The sequence below is a fragment of the Oncorhynchus mykiss genome, chromosome 8, assembly GCF_057628025.1.
Source record: "Oncorhynchus mykiss isolate SJ-2025 chromosome 8, ASM5762802v1, whole genome shotgun sequence".
Classification (NCBI taxonomy): Eukaryota; Metazoa; Chordata; class Actinopteri; order Salmoniformes; family Salmonidae; genus Oncorhynchus; species Oncorhynchus mykiss.
The window spans coordinates 11919675-11940677 of record NC_143029.1 but is presented as its reverse complement, the minus strand read 5'-3'; the positions used below and the strand labels follow the sequence as shown (position 1 = coordinate 11940677).

Genomic DNA, 21003 nt, shown 5'->3' with positions numbered 1-21003 from the left:
CTCTCTTCTTATATCTCTGTCCTTCTGTCTTTCTTGCTCTCTGTCTCCCCCTCCTTCCCTCCCTCTCTATTGCTATTGCTCCCTCCTTCCCCCTATCTCTCTCCCTCCCCCTCTCTCCTCTCTTCTCGAGCTGTCTGTCAGATAACACATGGGATTCTTTGTGCCCAGAGAGATAAACTAGAAAAGGAGAGTAGCAGAGTTGTGCCGAGGCTGAGACGATTCCCTGCTGTTCACCCCGGCCTTCTGCCTGACCCTCCTCTGACAGATCCATTTACACTGACAGCTCCAAGGAGCTACGCCCTCAATAGCTTCAGTTAAATTGGAGTTTGGAAGTGGATGATTTCAATAGTTCATATGATATGGCAGAGGCAGGAGGGAAATATCTAAACGGGATCCTTGGGACGTCCCAACTCTGACGCCACCCCATTGAAGTTGAAATGTAAAATGGTTAAGGTAAGGGTTAGGTAAGGGATATAGTTAAGGTTAGGGTTAGGGTAAGGGTAAGGGTAGGGTTATGGTTTATCATGTATGAAATTAGACACGATAAAGGTTAGTTAGCAGTAAACCCAACAGCACTTTTCAAAAAACAAGGGAGAGCATAGATGTCATGTAAAGAATGATCTGTATTCAGAAATTATTCAGCTAGCATTCAGAATCAAACCATAGTTCCCTGAAATCAATACGCTCAGTCTCTGAATCACAAATGAAAACAATAAGTCACATATTTGTTTTAGTCTGTCTTCCAATGAAAGTAACTGTTCAATTACGATCATTCCAAAACCAGCAAGAAATCACAAACAAGCAAACATCCAAATAATCCAGCTGTGAGAAATGAAACAAGTATTGATTTGACCTCTTCACTTGATAGTCTTCATAATAATCCAAAGGAATGAAAAGTCCACATAGAAAACCCCCCAAACATATAAGTAGGCCTTTTTTAAACTATACAGTACACGCTTTTTAAAACTATACTGTACACGCTTTTTAAACTATACTGTACACGCTTTTTAAACTATACTGTACACGCTTTTTAAACTATACTGTACACGCTTTTTAAACTATACTGTACACGCTTTTTAAAACTATACTGTAAACCCCAAGTCTTTTTTAACTATACTGTAAACCCCAAGTCTTTTTTAACTATACTGTAAACCCCATGTCTTTTTTAACTATACTGTAAACCCCAAGTCTTTTTTAACTATACAGTAAACCCCAAGTCTTTTTTAACTATACTGTAAACCCCAAGTCTTTTTTAACTATACAGTAAACCCCAAGTCTGTTTAAACTATACTGTAAACCCCAAGTCTTTTTTAACTATACAATAAACCCCAAGTCTTTTTTAACTATACAGTAAACCCCAAGTCTTTTTAAACTATACAATAAACCCCAAGGCTTTTTTTAAATACACTGTGAACCCCAAGTCTTTTTAAACTATACAGTAAACTCCAAGGCTTTTTTAAATACACTGTGAACCCCAATTTTAACTCAAATGCAGTGTGCTCTACCGCAGGTAGATTTTTGGAATTGCTTTGAATATCTGTGTTTTTGCATGTACATTCAGTGATTGATTGATTTATCTTATGCTACACAAAGATGAAATAAAATCAATTTGAAACATAACTAATCCAGTAATTTAATTTGATTTTATGCACCCGTTACTGAAATGGTTGTTCCAGTTTAAATGGCGTAGGTAGTCTCCTCACACTGTTCGTAAACCTGGCAGTCAGTATGAAAGCAGGTTGCGGGTGAATAGAAACGGTTGAATATCTTAACTCTGGCTGGATTCCAATTGGAATTACACATCATTTTGGAAGGCAGTATAATGTAACTTGCAGGTAGGGTTGCAAAATTCTGGAAAATGTCCCTGATTTTCTAGAAATCCCTATTGGAAAGAAGTTTGCAAGCCAACTTGCAAGCCTGATGCCTGTAAACCATGCGTTTCATGGCCACTGTATTAGGTTAAAGCTAGGCCTCAAAATAGGACCTTATGAGATCTTTAATGTACTGTCATAAAGAGTGTAACTGTAATGATAACATTCGCCTAGGAACTCTTGGTGAAGGCCACAGGACTGAAGACAAATACAGTCATGGGTGGTAACTCTACAAGTCACTCAGAAAGGCAAGGCACACTTGGAAATTATATTGGAGGCGTGGCTTAGTGGGGGGGGGGGGGGGGGGGTGACTCAAAATGTTTATGCTGACACAACTCAAATCTGGACCCCCTACAGCACAGGTGTCAAACTAATTTCACAGAGGGCAGAGTGTGTGTTGGTTTTCGCTCCGCCCTCCATTCTGGATTGATGAATTAAGGTTGACTAATTAATTAGTAAGGAACTCCGCTCACCTGGTTTTCTAGGTCTTAATTGAAAGGAAATAACAAAAACCTACAGACACTAGGCCCTCCATGGAATGAGTTTGACAACCCTGCCCTGCAAGATCACAGTGACTCTATCGGTTTGATTAATGAATACAAAACCACTTTAAGAAGTAACTGTACTCAGATATAGTAAGTGCAATGGGTTTCCTCAAAAGTTTTGAGTAATGACAGCACATTGGGGTTTACACTGTATAAACAGTTTCCTAGTTACGAAACTGTCTGACAGTTGGCTTCCTTCCACTCAAACCAGGAAGTGAATATGGGTGTGGCTATGGAGTGCCTGGGTTGGAACTCACAACGTGTACTCATAACAAGTAACCATAACAGCTTCCGACTGGGCACAGACGTAATTTCAACATCTAGTTGAGTTGTCAACTAATGTCAATTCAACGTAAAAATCAACAAACATTTTAACCATGTTAAAATTTAAGTTAAAAGTTGGGTGAAAAAAAATAAGATATTCCCTTATGTTGATGACTTTTTGAAAATCCAATCAGTTTTCCACATCCATTCAACGTCATTACATATCATTTTTGTTGTTGAAATTACATGGAAATATTTTTTTATTATTTATTTTTTTACCCCTTTTTCTCCCCAATTTCGTGGTGTCCAATTGTTGTAGTAGCTACTATCTTGTCTCATCGCTACAACTCGGGAGAGACGAAGGTTGAAAGTCATGCGTCCTCCGATACACAACCCAACCAAGCCGCATTGCTTTTTAACACAGCGCGTATCCAACCCGGAAGCCAGCCGCACCAATGTGTCAGAGGAAACACTGTGTACCTGGCAACCTTGGTTAGCGCGCACTGCGCCTGGCCGGCCACAGGAGTCGCTGGTGCATGATAAGACAAGGACATCCCTACCGACCAAGCCCTTCCTAACCCGGACGACGCTAGCAATTGTGCGTCGCGGCCGGTTACGACAGAGCCTGGGCGCGAACCAAGAGTCTCTGATGGCACAGCTGGCGCTGCAGTACAGCACCCTTAACCACTGCGCCCAGTGGGTTGTTGGTTACAACGTCTACTTCAGCCCTAAAAAGACACGCACCACAAATCTGGAAATCACATGGTGCTTCTCTCTGCCATTCATTTTAGATTGAGGCGTACAGCTGGATTGAGAAACTATAATTTTGAAGTGTCATGTTGTCACTTTAAATATCAAGATGAAATCAGACACAATCATCCTGATTTGGTCCCACAATCAGACAAGATCATATTTGCAATAGCACATAATTTACCTCTGTAGTGTATCTCCCCATCTAGAAGGATACATGGACAAAGTATTACTCAGAGAGGGAACATGATAGCGTGCCCACATTGCATCTACTTAGTGTGTTGTTTTGGAGTGGAGCTGACTGACACTGTAGCCCGTGTGCCATCTGCAGCAGCGCCCGCTCTGCCCTCGCTCTCCAGGGAGTGGGCACAGCTATCAGGAGCCATTAGTCTCCACAGTTACAGGCTGACCGGCCAAAGAGAGCTTCTCTCATTGGATGCGACAGCGACTGGGCTATTCTAAAGGCTGTCGTTGGCTGGATAATCTTCTCTAGTCTCTACTCTCTCTTATACTGAGAGATAGTCCTCCTAAAGATATGCAGAGGGAAGTGGATGATTCAGCCGCTCTTTGTTTTCTTCTTGTTTACTCATGTTACACATTTGCAGCTAAGAGCTGAATTGCAGTTAACTGTATACAGTACATAGCCCGTGCAGTCCTACAACTTATTTAAATAATCCAGGTTGCCCACATAGACATGTGGCTGGAAGCACAAGAATACAGTACATTCATTACGATGCAGTTTATTTGACGATGTCATTTGCTCATGTCCCTCTCACTTAAATAGATGTATGATTCAGTGAATGTAATGGAATCATTTGCTGACGGGATAAGTATGTCATTGTGTTTCTTGAGGGATGCTTCAATGATGTCATAATGTTCCAGCTACATCACAATACCAAGGGAGCCCATCAATTATTGGCTTTTATGAAGTATAAATATTCTGACATCATAATGGCCTCGATGAAGTAGGCCTACAGGCACTTGCAGACAGAAGTGACAGGCGTGGTGGCCCATTCATTTTCAATGAAGCCAATTCTATCCAGAAAGAGAGGTTGGAGGTGCTCGGGCCCTTGGAAGCTGCTCAGCCGAGGCAAGGAAATAGGATTCTGCTCTATTTTTTTGAAGCGGTGCCATCTTTGTTGAGCAGGACCAGCTAACTTGCCACTCTAGCAAATCATTGTTTTCTAATCTATTTTTGGGTTTATGATTTGTGTTGGATGTAAATACTTTTTTATGCATGTTTATGATGTTATAGCGATTCACTTCACGCACATCGATAATGTTTGTTTATTTAGTTGCTATGGTCACCGTCGACTGTCGCCCTTGTGTGTGAAGGCACTAGCCACTTTGACTAGAGGGACAAGTGGGTCCTCAGCGAACATCCATAGCCCATAGCTCTGTGTCTGCACAGCTCTTAATAATGATCCAATGTCATAATGCCTCATATGATGTAATCATGCTCTGACATAACAATGCTCTTTATTTTGATGTAACCTTTTACACAGGTTGTCTCATGGAGATTTAATCTAATCTCTTTTGCAAGAGAGACCTTTTGTCTCATGATGTAATAATGCTCTGACATCACAACTACCTCTGTGCAGACGGACGCAGCGCTGATGTTCGACGCGGTGCACGTTGTGGCTGTGGCGGTGCAGCAGTCGCAGCAGATCACCGTCAGCTCGCTGCAGTGCAACCGCCACAAACCCTGGCGCTTCGGGGGGCGTTTCATCAGCCTCATCAAAGAGGTACCGTAGTGCAAAATGTTCAAGTTTCATTGACATACAGTATATGATGAATTGAGTGACTATGACTTCATGCAATCAAGCCATACGGTGTGCTGTAGTAGCATATACAACGTCAAATATACGGAGTATCTTTCATATATTCCTCCTAGTCTCTTCTATTCATTTGAATCCATGCCCTTTGAGACAGCTTTACCTGTAAAGCACTGTGTACACATATTATTCATTCTATTGCGCTGTAGTATTGTCAACACATACTGTACATGTGTGGGATGACAATGAATGAACACTGAGAGGAGTTAGCTAAAGCACAAACCGACTGGACCACCCAGCTACCAGCAGCATCCCTGTTTGACCCAACAAACCCTGAACTCTCGGACAGGAAACCAGGGGACAGTTCCATTTAAAAAAAAGTCAATTCAGGTGACACACTGGGCCTTTTCTAATCACCCCCTGGGTTAATGGAGCAGACCCCCCCCCCACCCCCCCCTCCACATCTTCTGCTGAACACACCCCCTTTTCACCTTCAGTGGGTAATATATGCACCGTGTGAATCTATGGCTGTGTTATCCTTTTTGTGTATGTGACGACATAGCTGTGAGTGTAGATGCTGGTGTGTGTGTTACTATCCAGTGCCCTCCCTAATTATTGGGACAGTGAAGCTATTTTTCTTCTTTTGGCTCTGTACTTCAACAGTTTAGATTTGAAATCAAACAACGACTATGAGGTTAAAATGCAGACTGTCAGCTTTAACTTGAGGGGATTTTCATCCATATCGGGTGAACCGTTTAGAAATATCAGCACTTTACAGGGGAGAAGTCTGTTGAAACTCCTACCCCCATTTTGTTACACTCAAAAGAGGCATGGAGAACATTACACAAGATATGTGGAATTTCACATCTTAAAGGATACTCATCACTGTGGCACAATCCTAGGCTACAGATAGGAGGGAAGTCTGTGTACTGAAAACGATGGCTAATGAAAGGGATTCATACTATAGGTGATCTGTACAACGAAGAGGTTTCAATGTTGTACTCAGATTTGGTACAACAATATGATGTGGGAGACAAGGGACATTTCTGGAAATATGAGTTTGAATATTTGTTAACCGGCCGTCAACAAAATCCAGGAAATAACCCAATAGCGGAGTATTTGGAATTACCCAAACTTAAAGCAGAATTATTTTACTCAATATTTAGCCATCTGCAGAGTAAAGACTGGAAAAACTTTTGAACAATATGGCAAACTGACCTTAAGTGTGAAATTGAGGATGATACCTGGTAGAAGATCTTGTCCAGCTCAGGGAGGAACATAAGGGAAGCCAGGAGGAGACTTACTCAATATAAGATTCTACATAGGTTTTATTGGACCCCAACAAGGCTTCATAAAATGGGTCTGACCAACAATTCTCTGTGTTGGAAATGCCAAAAAGACACTGGGACATTTTAACACACAGTATGGGAATGTACTTTATTGCTACCTTTCTGGAAGGATGTTTTGAAATATCTGAATGAATGGTTGTGGTTAACAATTCTAGTTTCCCTGAGAATATACCTCCTGGGCATTAGAACAGAGTTAACTAATGTAACAAATTTGGATTTTGTGTAAAGTACTTAAGTAAAAAAGTACTACGTAAGTAGTTTTTGGGGGTATCTGTACTGTACTTTACTTTACTATTTATATTTTTGACAACTTTTACTTAACTACATTCCTAAAGAAAATAATGTACTTTTTACTACATACATTTTCCCTGACACCCAAAAGTACTCATTACATTACAGGATCGCCTAAAATGACATACCCAAATCTAACTGCCTGTAGCTCAGGACCTGAAGCAAGAATATGCGTATTATTGATACCATTTGAAAGGAAACACTTTGAAGTTTGTGGGAATGTGAAATTAATGTAGGAGAATACAACACATTCAATCTGAAAAAAGATAATACAAACAAAAGAATATGTGTTTTTCATTTTTTATTTTTGTTCCATCATCTTTGAAATGCAAATACTTTCAGATAGGAATCTAGGTGAAATTTAGATTTTGACCACCAGATGGCAGCAGTGTGTGTGCAAAGTTTCAGACTGATCCAGTGAAGAATTACATTACTGCACAATATTTTGTATCAAGTCTGTCAGGAATTTGCCCAAATGTGTCGAATTGGTCAATTGATACATTTTCAAGTACATACCTACAGAGAACATACAAAAATGCTATGGTAATAAGAAAATGTAAGTTTACACACTCCCAGGAATGTCATACATGATGGATCACTAGCAGATACACCAACTTTCACACATCCAGATGGCCGGGGGTTTTATCAAACAAAACTATGCTATGCAAATCAGAGCAAGATTACCGAATGTAAGTACATTATTTACCTTCAGAGGAGAATGTATCAAACCAGTTGCCATGATAAAAGTTTTTTGTTGTTGTGCACTCTCCTCAAACAATAGCATGGTATTTTTCACTGTAATAGCTACTGTTAATTGGACACTTCAATTATATTAACAATAATTTAAGCTTTCTGCCCATATAAGACATGTTGATGTCCCAGAAAGTTGGCTGTTGTATACAACGTCATTTTTGTCACATTCGTGCACGTTAGCAACAACCGTCCCGGTTTAGGGACACCCATCCTGTAAGGTTAATTAAGAGGACAGGAAAATGGTCCAATTCACACACTTATCAAAAGAACATCCCTGGTCCTCCCCACTCACTGCCTCTGATCTGGCGGACTTACTAAACACAAATGCTCCGTTTGTAAATTATGTATGAGTGTTGGAGTGTGCCCCTGGCTATCTGTAAAATAAAATGTAAAAATTGTGCCGCCTGGTTTGATTAATATAAGGAATTTGAAATGATTTATACTTTTACTTTGATACTTAAGAATATATAAAAAAAAACATTTTTTACTTTTACTCAAGTAGTATTTTACTGGGTGACATTCAATTTTACTTGAGTCATTTTATATTAAGGTATCTTTACATTTACTCAATTATGAGAATTGTCTACTTTTTCCACCACTGATCACTGTTGGTATGGTTACAGCAGCTAGAGTAATCCTTAGAATTTGGAAGGGTTATGCCACTCCTACTTTGAAACCGTGGATAGATTCAATGTTGGAAGTAGCATCGCATGAACAAATGCTTTCTAGGATCACTGGTAGAAACAACCATTCTAGAATCTGGACACATTCTATTTGTCGTGTTGTTTCTATGACTGGGAGGTGATGACTATTGCTTGTGAACCCATTTAGGTCTGTATTATAGTTTTGTTTGTTTGTAATAAATACAACTTTGTATAACAAAACAAATAAAAAAATATATGTCCCCACATTTTAGAGAATCAAAGGTATTGGGACAAATTCACTTGTGTGTGTTAAAGTAGTAGAAAAAAATAGTGTTTAAATAATGTATTGTGTCATTTTGGAATCTGCACTTAAACCTCATAGTCATTGTTTGATTCCAAATCCAAAGTACAGAGCCAACAGAAGAAAACATTTTTACTGTCCCAATAATTACAGAGGACACTGTGTGTGTGTGTGTGTGTGTGTGTGTGTGTGTGTGTGTGTGTGTGTGTGTGTGTGTGTGTGTGTGTGTGTGTGTGTGTGTGTGTGTGTGTGTGTGTGTGTATGTGTGGTCCTATCACGCATAATAGAGACAGAGATAAGGAAGACATCTCTACCTGTCTGCATAACCATATCTCGGCGTGTGTCTATATCAAAGCCCTGTTACATCTCTCGAACACCAGTCACTAAGGTCACTAAGGTCAGCCATTCGCTTTGCAGACGAGAGCGCTTTCATTGTGTGTGCGGTGTTATTGTAGGTCATTTACAGAATGAACCATTGTACTTTCTTCCCTTCCTCCCTCTCTCCTCCCCTCCTCCCTCCCTCCTCTCCGCTCCATCTCTCATCTCTCCCCACGCTGTCTCTCTGATCCTCCAATCACTTTGAAGTGAAACTTCAAGCACCACTAACCAACTTCACAGCGTAATGACCTCTTATACCTGTCAAACAAGCCTCCTCTCTGTTGTCTGTTGTTGTGAAATGCAGACAGTGTGGAGAGAGCCAGACGGAACGGCTAGCTAATTGAAATGGAAACATTGTGGGGCTATGGTTTTGGATTGAAATACAATGAAAGAGCATGTAGGATTATGGGTAATTGAGGGATACAATTTGGACACTTTGGATTAGTTTTTTAGTTGAATTGGGTGGTGTGTGTTTGCGTGCGTGTGTGTCTGTGTGTCTGTGTCTGTGTCTGTGTCTGTGTGTGTGTGTGTGTGTGTGTGTGTGTGTGTGTGTGTGTGTGTGTGTGTGTGTGTGTGTGTGTGTGTGTGTGTGTGTGTGTGTGTGTGTGTGTCTCTCTATAGGCCCATTGGGATGGCTTGACTGGACGAATCCTCTTCAACAGAACCAACGGACTGAGGACAGACTTCGACCTGGACGTGATCAGTCTTAAGGAGGACGGACTGGAAAAGGTGTGTGTGTTTTCAACATTTCTTGGATTTTCCTTTCTTCTTTCCAAATACCTGTAACTTACTTTTCCATAAGGTTAAGTTGTGTTTTAAACATACCAAGATATCTTTGAAAACAAAAGAAACCAAAACTCTAACCAAACTCGTGGTACATTTGGGAAAAGCTCTATGATTCAGGGCTGTAGCCAATAGCAGTATCGGACGAGGAGGAACATTTTAAAGTCATTCTGCTGAAGTGAAACTAAAGAAGGTTTCTCAGAGAAGGTTTCTCAGAGAAGGTTTCACAGAGAAGGTTTCTCAGACTCTTTAGACCTACTAATCTCTCTGAACTAACTTTCTCCAGACCTCTTTCACAAACAGAAAGAACAGACACACGCAGGTGAGAGGAGACGACTGACTAACTACCGTGTTCATGTCTTTACCTGTTTTACGACTCATTTAGGACGATTTCCAATCTCTATGGTGAAACCATTTATCAAGATTAACTTGTATCATAATGAAATTTTTACAACTAGTTTTTAATTTACACTCAAATACACTTAATGAGTTATCAACTACGAGAGCTGAGAGATTCAAGGAATTGCTCAATGGTTTCACTTTTGGTCTCTGTCTAGATATGGCGATATGCAACAATCTCCTGTCTGAAGAGAACTTCCTGTGCTTTATCTGTCTGGTTGTGTTCTCTGAGCCAGTGACCATAACTTCTGCATGGCCTGCATCAGAAGGTACTGGGACAGTGATGACCTGTGCCAGTGTCCAATCTGTAGGAAGAAATTTGACAGGAGACCTGAGATTTGCATCACTGCTTTCATTTCTGAGATGGCTACTCAGTTCCGGAAGTCAGTTCAACTGAGAGCTAGCCGCAGCCCAGACCAAAACTTTGCCAAGCTTGGGAGAGTGGCCTGTGACGTGTGCACTGGGACAAAGCTGAAGGCTCTGAAGTCATGCCTATTCTTACTGTGAGACTCACCTGCAGCCTCATCAGATCGCCCCAGCCCTGAAGAGACATGAGCTGATTGACCCAGTAAAGAACCTGGAAGACAGGGTGTGTAAGGAACCTGACAAACCTCTGGACCTGTTCTGTAGGACTGATCAGATGTGTGTTTGTGTCCAGTGCAAGAAAACAGACCACAAGACTAACTACACTGTCCCTCTAGAAGAAGAGTATGGAAAAAAAGAAGGCTCAGCTGGGGCAGACAGAGGCAGAAGTGCGACTGCGACTGCAGAAGGTTCAGGAAATGAAACACTCAGTAGAGATCAGCAAGAGAGAAGCAGAGAGAGAGATAGCAGACAGCATGCAGGTCTTCACTGCTCTGGTGAGCTCCATTGAGAGAAGCCATGTTGAGCTCATTGAGGTAGTTGAGGAGAAGCAGAAAAGATGGCTTCTCTGGGAGATTATACTATGAGGTGCAAGTCAAGGAGAAGACTAAATGGGATTTAGGAGTGGCCAAAGAGTCTATCAACAGGAAGAATTACATTTTCCTGGGTTCTGAGAATGGCTACAGGACCATATGGCTGAGGAACACACATTTTTATGCAGCTAATGATGACCCAGCTGTCAACTTCCTCCTTAGAGAGAAGCCTCAGAAGGTGGGGGTGTTTGGGGATTGTGAGGAGGGTCAGGTATCCTTTTACGATGTGGAGGCCAGGTGTCATATCTACTCTTTCACTGGCTGCACCTTCACTGAGAAAATCTATCCATACTTCTGCCCCTGTCTTAATGATGGTATGGTAAAAACTCTGCCCCTCTGATCATCACTCCTGTCAATCACACAGACTGAAGTTTTTGTAATGTATTTTATTTAAAAACATAATTATCACAACAAAATACAGCACAGCACATATCATTAAATAAACGTTTCCTTTGTTTTTGACTTTTCAGCCCAAAAATAGTCAAATAAACTAAATGTAAATGGTATATATTGTTCTACTGTCCTCTATTTTGGTACGAGTATTTTCACCACTGTATCCAATACTTTGACTATTTGCTTACCAATGTACCTTTTTGCCCTGGTTTCATGAGTAATTACATTACTCAATTTCCTGGTTTCTCGTCATCAGTATTTCTGATTGGTTCATATTGTTCAAGTATAATGACATAATTGAGAATAATTTTTCTTCTAATGACCATATTGTTCTTAAGGAAAGGGGTGTTCTGTCTTAGGATGGCACAGTGCTGTGTACATAAATTACCATTAGGGATGAATGATATATCGGTGAACATATCGGAATCGGAGGATATTAGCTAAAAATGCCAACATCTGATTCCGCCGATGTCTAGTTTAACGCCGATGGGCTAAACCGATGTCAAAGCTGCCATGCATATCTACATAACGTAGGTACATGACATAATGACACCATGTAAAATGTTGTGCTACATGTGCAACACAGCATCCCTAAACTAGCCCACAATGTCTGCTATGTGGATCAACAGTCAACAAGTCGAGCAGTCATTTGAAAGAATAAAAACATTTCAACGAGACCACTCAAAAGGCGAAATCCATTAAAGCCAAGATAATGGAATATATTGCCCTTGACAATCAACCGTTCTCTGTCGTGGGTGATGTTGGCCTTCACCGACTGGTCGAGCACCGGTACACACTACTAAGTGCGCTATTTTTCAGATGTTGCCCTACACAGTAATAGTGTCACTGCTATTAGCTTCATGACATACATACTATGGAATGCCGTTTGGGTCTTTGCGTGTCAAAAAAGATACTGTCAAAAGCTGTACAAAAAAGTCTGCAAACAAGCAAACACCGGACACGAACGATGAGTTTGCAATACCACGTTGCTAATAAAGCATTGTTTGTTCGACCACAATTTCTGGGGTAGCTAGCTTTAGCTTGGTACCTAGCTGGCACCAGTACAACCAGCCTGAAAAAAATGACCAGTAGAAACTGCAGTCATTTTCATTATTCTTAGCAATGATTTAGGAATCCTTGTGAGTAAGTATTAGCTAGGTTGCCACTTGTTGTTCGCCTATTGAAATTGTCCTTCAGTTCATGAAAATAAATAGTTAGCCAGCTACTTAACCCTGTTGCCCAAAGCTAAAGTTATAAGCAGCCAGCTAGCTTCATCAGGTTAGTGAGGCTCAACCGGACTTGGTTTTGTGTTGTGAAGCTAGCCACAATAAGGAATAAGCACAATAGTAGAATTTGCAGTTTGCCTTCAAAATAAAAGTATGTCATTGGCAGTGATGCAAATTAATTCAAATAGTTGAGTTATGCCATACTTTTATTTTGAAGGCTAACCTCAAAAGTCCACTATTGCGGCTAATCCTTATTGTGGCTAGCTTCACATAGATGGGTCCGACCACCATTAATCAAATAAAAACTGTCTTATAAATTAGGCTTATTTTAGATGATGACACCTAGGTATATAGTTAGCTAGCTAGCTATAGCTACTGAAACAGATCATGTCATTTTGCTGTTTTTGGGGAAGAACATTGTTTGCATCCATTTTTTATGACCAGCACTGTAGGTGCGCAAGACAACTTTACCAGCATCATAGCATACGTAACGGTGAATCGTTGTGACATGAAATGCAAGTGATAGTGCAATCAATGTGCAATAACTAGGTCAAAAATGTATGAACGTGTTAAATTATTGTGATGTGCGGTCATATTCAGGTTCTGATTGGTCAACAAGCTTATTTGACACGTCAAATAGTGTTATCTACTGGTCATTGTTTTCTTTTTTGACACGCAAAGACCCAAACGGGGTTCCATAGCAAAGACCCAAACGGGGTTCCATAGCAAAGACCCAAACGGGGTTCCATAGCAAAGACCCAAACGGGGTTCCATAGCAAAGACCCAAACGGGGTTCCATAGCAAAGACCCAAACGGGGTTCCATATAAACCCTGGTTGAGAATGAAACAAATGAACAAATGAACAAAGAAACAGCACAGCAAGTAAGTGAAATAAATAGGTTTTGATTATGTTTTACTGGTAATGGGGAAATGCCAAAAAAAATAACCTTTTGGTAAGTGTGGTGTGTGTGTGTGTGTGTGTGTGTGTGTGTGTGTGTGTGTGTGTGTGTGTGTGTGTGTAACCTTTATTTAACTAAGCAAGTCAGTTAAGAACAAATTCTTATTTACAATGACGGCCTACCCCAGCTAAACCCAGACGATGCTGGGCCAATTGTGTGCCACCCTATGGGACTCCCAATCATGGCCAGATGTGATACAGCCTGGATTCGAACCAGGGACTGTAGTGACGCCTCTTGCACTGAGATGCTGTGCCTTAGATCGCTGTGTCCATGTGTGTGTGTTAACTATTTAACTGTACGAGAATGCTTGAAGACCGCTAACATTTTAAATATCGGTTATCGGTATCGGTTATCGGTATCGGGATTTTTTTGGCAAGGAAAATATTGGATATCGGTATCGGCCAAAAATGTCATATCGTGCTTCACTAATTACCATTTTATCACAAGAGAAATGTGTCACCCACAGATAGGAACGTGGGACCCTCCCAGTGGCCTGAACATGACGGACAACCACAAGAGCAAGACAACCAACATCACAGACTCTCTGGCTAACAAATCCCTCCGTGTCTCCACCATACTGGTAAACACACATCTGGCTAGGTTTCTGTATGTCTGTAGCCTCACAGCAGCATCACTGAAGGCTAGGTCTCTGTCTCTCTGTAGCCCCATACAGGCACACAGCAGCATCACTGAAGGCTAGGTCTCTGTCTCTCTGTAGCCCCATACAGGCACACAGCAGCATCACTGAAGGGCTAGGTTTCTGTCTGTCTGTAGCCTCACAGCAGCATCACTGAAGGGCTAGGTCTCTGTATGTCTGTAGCCTCACAGCAGCATCACTGAAGGGCTAGGTCTCTGTCTCCGTCACTGAAGTCACAACGACTGACAGCACAGATTTAACCCTTCGGTACTATCAAGGATAGGACTTCATAGTCTAACATACACTACTAGACCAGACATGGATGGAGTATGATGGTTTTTTTTCTCTCTTTTCTCATCATTCTCTTTCTCGTTCCTTTTTTGACACTCTGTGTTGCCGTCTTTCTCTGCTCTCTCTTCTCCATATTTCCTCTCTCCTCTGTCTCCCCCTCTCTTATTTGATGTTGCCAAATATTTTAATGATTACTTCATTGGCAAAGTGGGAAAACTAAGACAGGGAATTCCATCGTACTCATACATTAAAGAACAAATAATGAAAGAAAAGCATTGCAAGTTAGAATTTTGTAAAGTTTAGTGTGGGAGAGGCGGAAAAATTGTTATCGATCAATAATGACAAACATCCTGGCATTGACAACTCAGATGGAAAGCTACTGAGGATGGTAGCTGACTCTATAGCCACTCCTATCTGTCATATCTTTAATCTGAGCCTTGAGGAAAGTCTTTGTCCTCAGGCCTGGAGGGAAGCCAAAGTCATTCCGCTACCCAAAAGTGGTAAAGCAGCCTATACTGGTTCTAACAGCAGACCAATCAGCTTGCTGCCAGCTCTTAACAAACTGTTGTGGAAAATGGTGTTTGACCAAATATAATGCTTTTTCTCTGTAAACAAATTAACAACAGACTTTCAGCATGCTTATAGAGAAGGGCACTCAACATGTACTGCATTGACACAAATTACTGATGATTGGTTGAAAGAAATTGCTAATAACACGATTGTGGGAGCTGTACTGTTAGATTTCAGTGCAGCCTTTGATATTATTGACCATAACCTGTCGTTGAGAAAACGTATGTGTTATGCCTTTTCAACTTCTGACATATTGTGGATTCATATCTATCTATCTAATAGAACTCAGAGGGTTTTCTTTAATAGAAGCTTCTCTAATGTCAAACATGTAAAGTGAGGTGTACCGCAGGGCAGCTCTCTAGGTAAAAAACTGTCATGGGGATAGGTCTGTCAGTAATAAAGAGATGCTCTGCTTTTTTGACACTACACTCCAAAAAGCAAGTCCTGCAGGCTCTAGTTTAGTCTTATCTAGATTATTGCCCAGTCGTGTGGTCGAGTGCTGCAAGGACAGACCTAGTTAAGTTGCATTTGACCTTGTTATGGTGCGTGAATGAGGACCCAAAAGCGAATTAACAAACAGAGTACTTTAATGACGAACATACGTGGGCTCAGATGGACAGGTAGATTCCGACAGGACAGGACAAGGTTGCAGCACACACGATGATAGTCTGGTTCAGGCATGAGACACATAAACAAACAAACAAGAATCCGACAAGGACAGGAGCAGAAACAGAGACAGATATAGGGACCTAATCAGAGGGAAAAAGGGAACAGGTGGGGAACGGGGTGAATGGGTAATTAGGAGGAGACAAGGCACAGCTGGGGAAAAGAGGGGGAGAAAAGGTAACATAACAACGACCAGCAGAGGGAGACAGGGTGAAGGGAAAGGACAGAGACAAGACAACATGACAGTACCCCCCCACTCACCGAGCGCCTCCTGGCGCACTCGAGGAGGAAGCCTGGCGGCAACGGAGGAAATCATCGATCAGCGCACGGTCCAGCACGTCCCGAGAGGGAACCCAACTCCTCTCCTCAGGACCGTACCCCTCCCAATCTACTAGGTACTGATGACCACGGCCCCGAGGACGCATGTCCAAAATCCTACGGACCCTGTAGATGGGTGCGCCCTCGACAAGGATGGGGGGGGGGGGGGGAAGACGAGCGGGGGCGCGAAGAACGGGCTTGACACAGGAGACATGGAAGACCGGGTGGACGCGACGAAGATATCGCGGCAGAAGAAGTCGCACTGCGACAGGGTTAATGATTTGAGAGATACGGAATGGACCAATGAACCGCGGGGTCAACTTGCGAGAAGCCGTCTTAAGGGGAAGGTTCTGAGTGGAGAGCCAAACTCTCTGACCGCGACAATATCTAGGGCTCTTCGTTCTACGCTTATTAGCAGCTCTCACAGTCTGCGCCCTATAACGGCAAAGTGCAGACCTGACCCTCTTCCAGGTGCGCTCGCAACGTTGGACAAAAGCCTGAGCGGAGGGGACGCTGGACTCGGCGAACTGAGATGAGAACAACGGAGGCTGGTACCCGAGGCTACTCTGAAAAGGAGATAGCCCGGTCGCAGACGAAGGAAGCGAGTTGTGGGCGTATTCTGCCCAGGGGAGCTGTTCTGACCAAGACGCAGGGTTGCGAAAAGAAAGACTGCGTAAGATGCGACCAATAGTCTGATTGGCCCGTTCTGCTTGACCGTTAGACTGGGGGTGAAAGCCGGAAGAGAGACTGACGGAAGCCCCAATCAAACGGCAAAACTCCCTCCAAAATTGAGACGTGAATTGCGGACCTCTGTCCGAAACGACGTCTGACGGAAGGCCATGAATTCTGAAAACATTCTCGATGATGATTTGTGCCGTCTCTTTAGCAGAAGGAAGCTTAGCAAGGGGAATGAAATGAGCCGCCTTAGAGAACCTATCGACAACCGTAAGAATAACAGTCTTCCCCGCTGACGAAGGCAGTCCGGTGACAAAATCTAAGGCGATGTGAGACCACGGTCGAGAGGGAATAGGAAGCGGCCTGAGACGGCCGGCAGGAGGAGAGTTACCGGACTTAGTCTGCGCGCAGACCGAACAAGCAGCCACGAAACGACGCGTGTCATGCTCCCGGGTGGGCCACCAGAAACGCTGGCGAATGGAAGCAAGCGTACCCCGAACGCCAGGGTGACCGGCTAACTTGGCAGAGTGAGCCCACTGAAGAACGGCCAGACGAGTAGGAACGGGAACGAAAAGAAGGTTCCTAGGACAAGCGCGCGGCGACGGAGTTTGAGTGAGTGCTTGCTTTACCTGCCTCTCAATTCCCCAGACAGTCAACCCGACAACACGCCCCTCAGGGAGAATCCCCTCGGGGTCAGTGGAGGCTACTGAAGAACTGAAGAGACGAGACAAAGCATCAGGCTTGGTGTTCTTAGAGCCCGGACGATAAGAAATCACGAACTCGAAACGAGCGAAAAACAGCGCCCAACGCGCCTGACGCGCATTAAGTCGTTTGGCAGAACGGATGTACTCAAGGTTCCTATGGTCAGTCCAAACGACAAAAGGAACGGTCGCCCCCTCCAACCACTGTCGCCATTCGCCTAGGGCTAACCGGATGGCGAGCAGTTCGCGGTTACCCACATCATAGTTACGTTCCGACGGCGACAGGCGATGAGAAAAATACGCGCATGGGTGGACCTTGTCGTCAGAGAGGGAGCGCTGAGAAAGGATGGCTCCCACTCCCACCTCTGACGCGTCAACCTCGACAACGAACTGTCTAGAGACGTCAGGTGTAACAAGGATAGGAGCGGATGTAAAACGATTCTTGAGGAGATCAAAAGCTCCCTGGGCGGAAACGGACCACTTAAAGCACGTCTTGACAGAAGTAAGGGCTGTGAGAGGAGCTGCCACCTGACCGAAATTACGGATGAAACGACGATAGAAGTTCGCGAAGCCGAGAAAGCGCTGCAGCTCGACGCGTGACTTAGGGACGGGCCAATCAATGACAGCTTGGACCTTAGCGGGATCCATCTTAATGCCTTCAGCGGAAATAACAGAACCGAGAAATGTGACGGAGGAGGCATGAAAAGTGCACTTCTCAGCCTTCACGAAAAGACAATTCTCTAAAAGGCGCTGGAGGACACGTCGAACGTGCTGAACATGAATCTGGAGTGACGGTGAAAAAATCAGGATATCGTCAAGGTAAACGAAAACAAAGATGTTCAGCATGTCTCTCAGGACATCATTGACTAATGCCTGAAAGACAGCTGGAGCGTTAGCGAGGCCGAAAGGAAGAACCCGGTATTCAAAGTGCCCTAACGGAGTGTTAAACGCCGTCTTCCACTCGTCCCCCTCCCTGATGCGCACGAGATGGTAAGCGTTACGAAGGTCCAACTTAGTGAAAAACCTGGCTCCCTGCAGGATCTCGAAGGCTGAAGACATAAGAGGAAGCGGATAACGATTCTTCACTGTTATGTCATTCAGCCCTCGATAATCTATGCAGGGGCGCAGAGACCCGTCCTTCTTCTTGACAAAAAAAAACCCCGCTCCGGCGGGAGAGGAGGAGGGGACTATGGTACCGGCGTCAAGAGCTACAGACAAATAATCTTCGAGAGCCTTACGTTCGGGAGCCGACAGAGAGTATAGTCTACCCCGGGGGGGGGTGGTTCCCGGAAGGAGATCAATACTACAATCATACGACCGGTGTGGAGGAAGAGAGGTGGCCCTGGACCGACTGAACACCGTGCGCAGATCGTGATATTCCTCCGGCACCCCTGTCAAATCACCAGGCTCCTCCTGTGAAGAAGAGACAGAGGAAACAGGAGGGATAGCAGACATTAAACATTTCACATGACAAGAGACGTTCCAGGAGAGGATAGAATTACTAGACCAATTAATGGAAGGATTATGACAAACTAGCCAGGGATGGCCCAAAACAACAGGTGTAAAAGGTGAACGAAAAATTAAAAAAGAAATGGTTTCACTATGATTACCAGAAACAGTGAGGGTTAAAGGTAGCGTCTCACGCTGAATCCTGGGGAGAGGACTACCATCCAGGGCGAACAAGGCCGTGGGCTCCTTTAACTGTCTGAGAGGAATGTCATGTTCCCGAGCCCAGGTCTCGTCCATAAAACAGCCCTCCGCCCCAGAGTCTATTAAGGCACTGCAGGAAGCTGACGAACCGGTCCAGCGTAGATGGACCGACAAGGTAGTGCAGGATCTTGAAGGAGAGACAGGAGTAGTAGCGCTCACCAGTAGCCCTCCGCTTACTGACGAGCTCTGGCCTTTTACTGGACATGAAGTGGCAAAATGACCAGCGGAACCGCAATAGAGACAGAGGCGGTTGGTGATTCTCCGTTCCCTCTCCTTAGTCGAGATGCGGATACCTCCCAGCTGCATGGGCTCAGCACCCGAGCCGGCAGAGGAAGATGGTAGTGATGCGGAGAGGGAGGCGACGGAGAGCGCGAGCTCCTTTCCACGAGCTCGGTGACGAAGATCAACCCGTCGCTCAATGCGAATAGCGAGTTCAATCAAGGAATCCACGCTGGAAGGAACCTCCCGGGAGAGAATCTCATCCTTTACCTCTGCGCGGAAACCCTCCAGAAGACGAGCGAGCAAGGCCGGCTCGTTCCAGCCACTGGAGACAGCAAGAGTGCGAAACTCAATAGAGTAGTCTGTTATGGATCGATTGCCTTGACATAGGGAAGACAGGGCCCTGGAAGCCTCCTCCCCAAAAACAGATCGATCAAAAACCCGTATCATCTCCTCCTTAAAGTCTTGATACTGGTTAATACACTCAGCCCTTGCCTCCCAGATTGCCGTGCCCCACTCACGAGCCCGTCCAATAAGGAGAGATATGACGTAGGCGACACGAGCAGTGCTCCTGGAGTAAGTGTTGGGCTGGAGAGAAAACACAATATCACACTGGGTGAGGAACGAGCGGCATTCAGTGGGCTCCCCAGAGTAACACGGCGGGTTATTGATTCTGGGCTCCGGAGATTCGAAAGCCCTGGAAGTGGCCGGTGGATCGAGGCGGAGATGGTGAACCTGTTCTGTGAGGTTGGAGACTTGGGTGGCCAGGGTCTCAACGGCATGTCGAGCAGCAGACAATTCCTGCTTGTGTCTGCCTAGCATCGCTCCCTGGATCTCGACGGCTGAGTGGAGAGGATCCGAAGTCGCTGGGTCCATTCTTGGTCGGATTCTTCTGTTATGGTGCGTGAATGAGGACCCAAAAGCGAATTAACAAACAGAGTACTTTAATGACGAACATACGTGGGCTCAGATGGACAGGTAGATTCCGACAGGACAGGACAAGGTTGCAGCACACACGATGATAGTCTGGTTCAGGCATGAGACACATAAACAAACAAACAAGAATCCGACAAGGACAGGAGCAGAAACAGAGACAGATATAGGGACCTAATCAGAGGGAAAAAGGGAACAGGTGGGGAACGGGGTGAATGGGTAATTAGGAGGAGACAAGGCACAGCTGGGGAAAAGAGGGGGAGAAAAGGTAACATAACAACGACCAGCAGAGGGAGACAGGGTGAAGGGAAAGGACAGAGACAAGACAACATGACAGACCTAGAACAGAGCGGCACGTCTCGCTCTTTATTGTAATCAGAGGACTAATATAAATACTATGCATGTCTAAGACTTGAAGAGAGACTGACTGCATCACTTCTTATTTTTCTAAGAAACATTAATGTGTTGAAAATCCCAAATTGTTTGCATAGTGAACTTACACACAGCTCTGAGACACACACTTACCCCACCAGACATGCCACCAGGGGTCTTTTCACAGTCCCCAAATCCAGAACAAATGCAAGAAAGCGTACAGTTCCATCTCATATTGCTCAAATGAACAACAAACCTGGTTTCAAAAAACAGA

General features: G+C 43.9%; 1 protein-coding gene across 1 annotated transcript in view; it reads left to right on the top strand.

Annotated features, from left to right (window-relative positions):
• LOC110529367 (glutamate receptor ionotropic, kainate 2) overlaps window positions 1-21003 on the top strand; it is a 176921-nt gene that overhangs the window by 106339 nt on the left and 49579 nt on the right. Inside the window, exons 8-10 of the mRNA XM_021611507.3 lie at window positions 5032-5175; window positions 9543-9650; window positions 14104-14217. Coding sequence (XP_021467182.1) covers window positions 5032-5175; window positions 9543-9650; window positions 14104-14217 — 366 coding nt within the window. The remainder of the gene's footprint in view (window positions 1-5031; window positions 5176-9542; window positions 9651-14103; window positions 14218-21003) is intronic.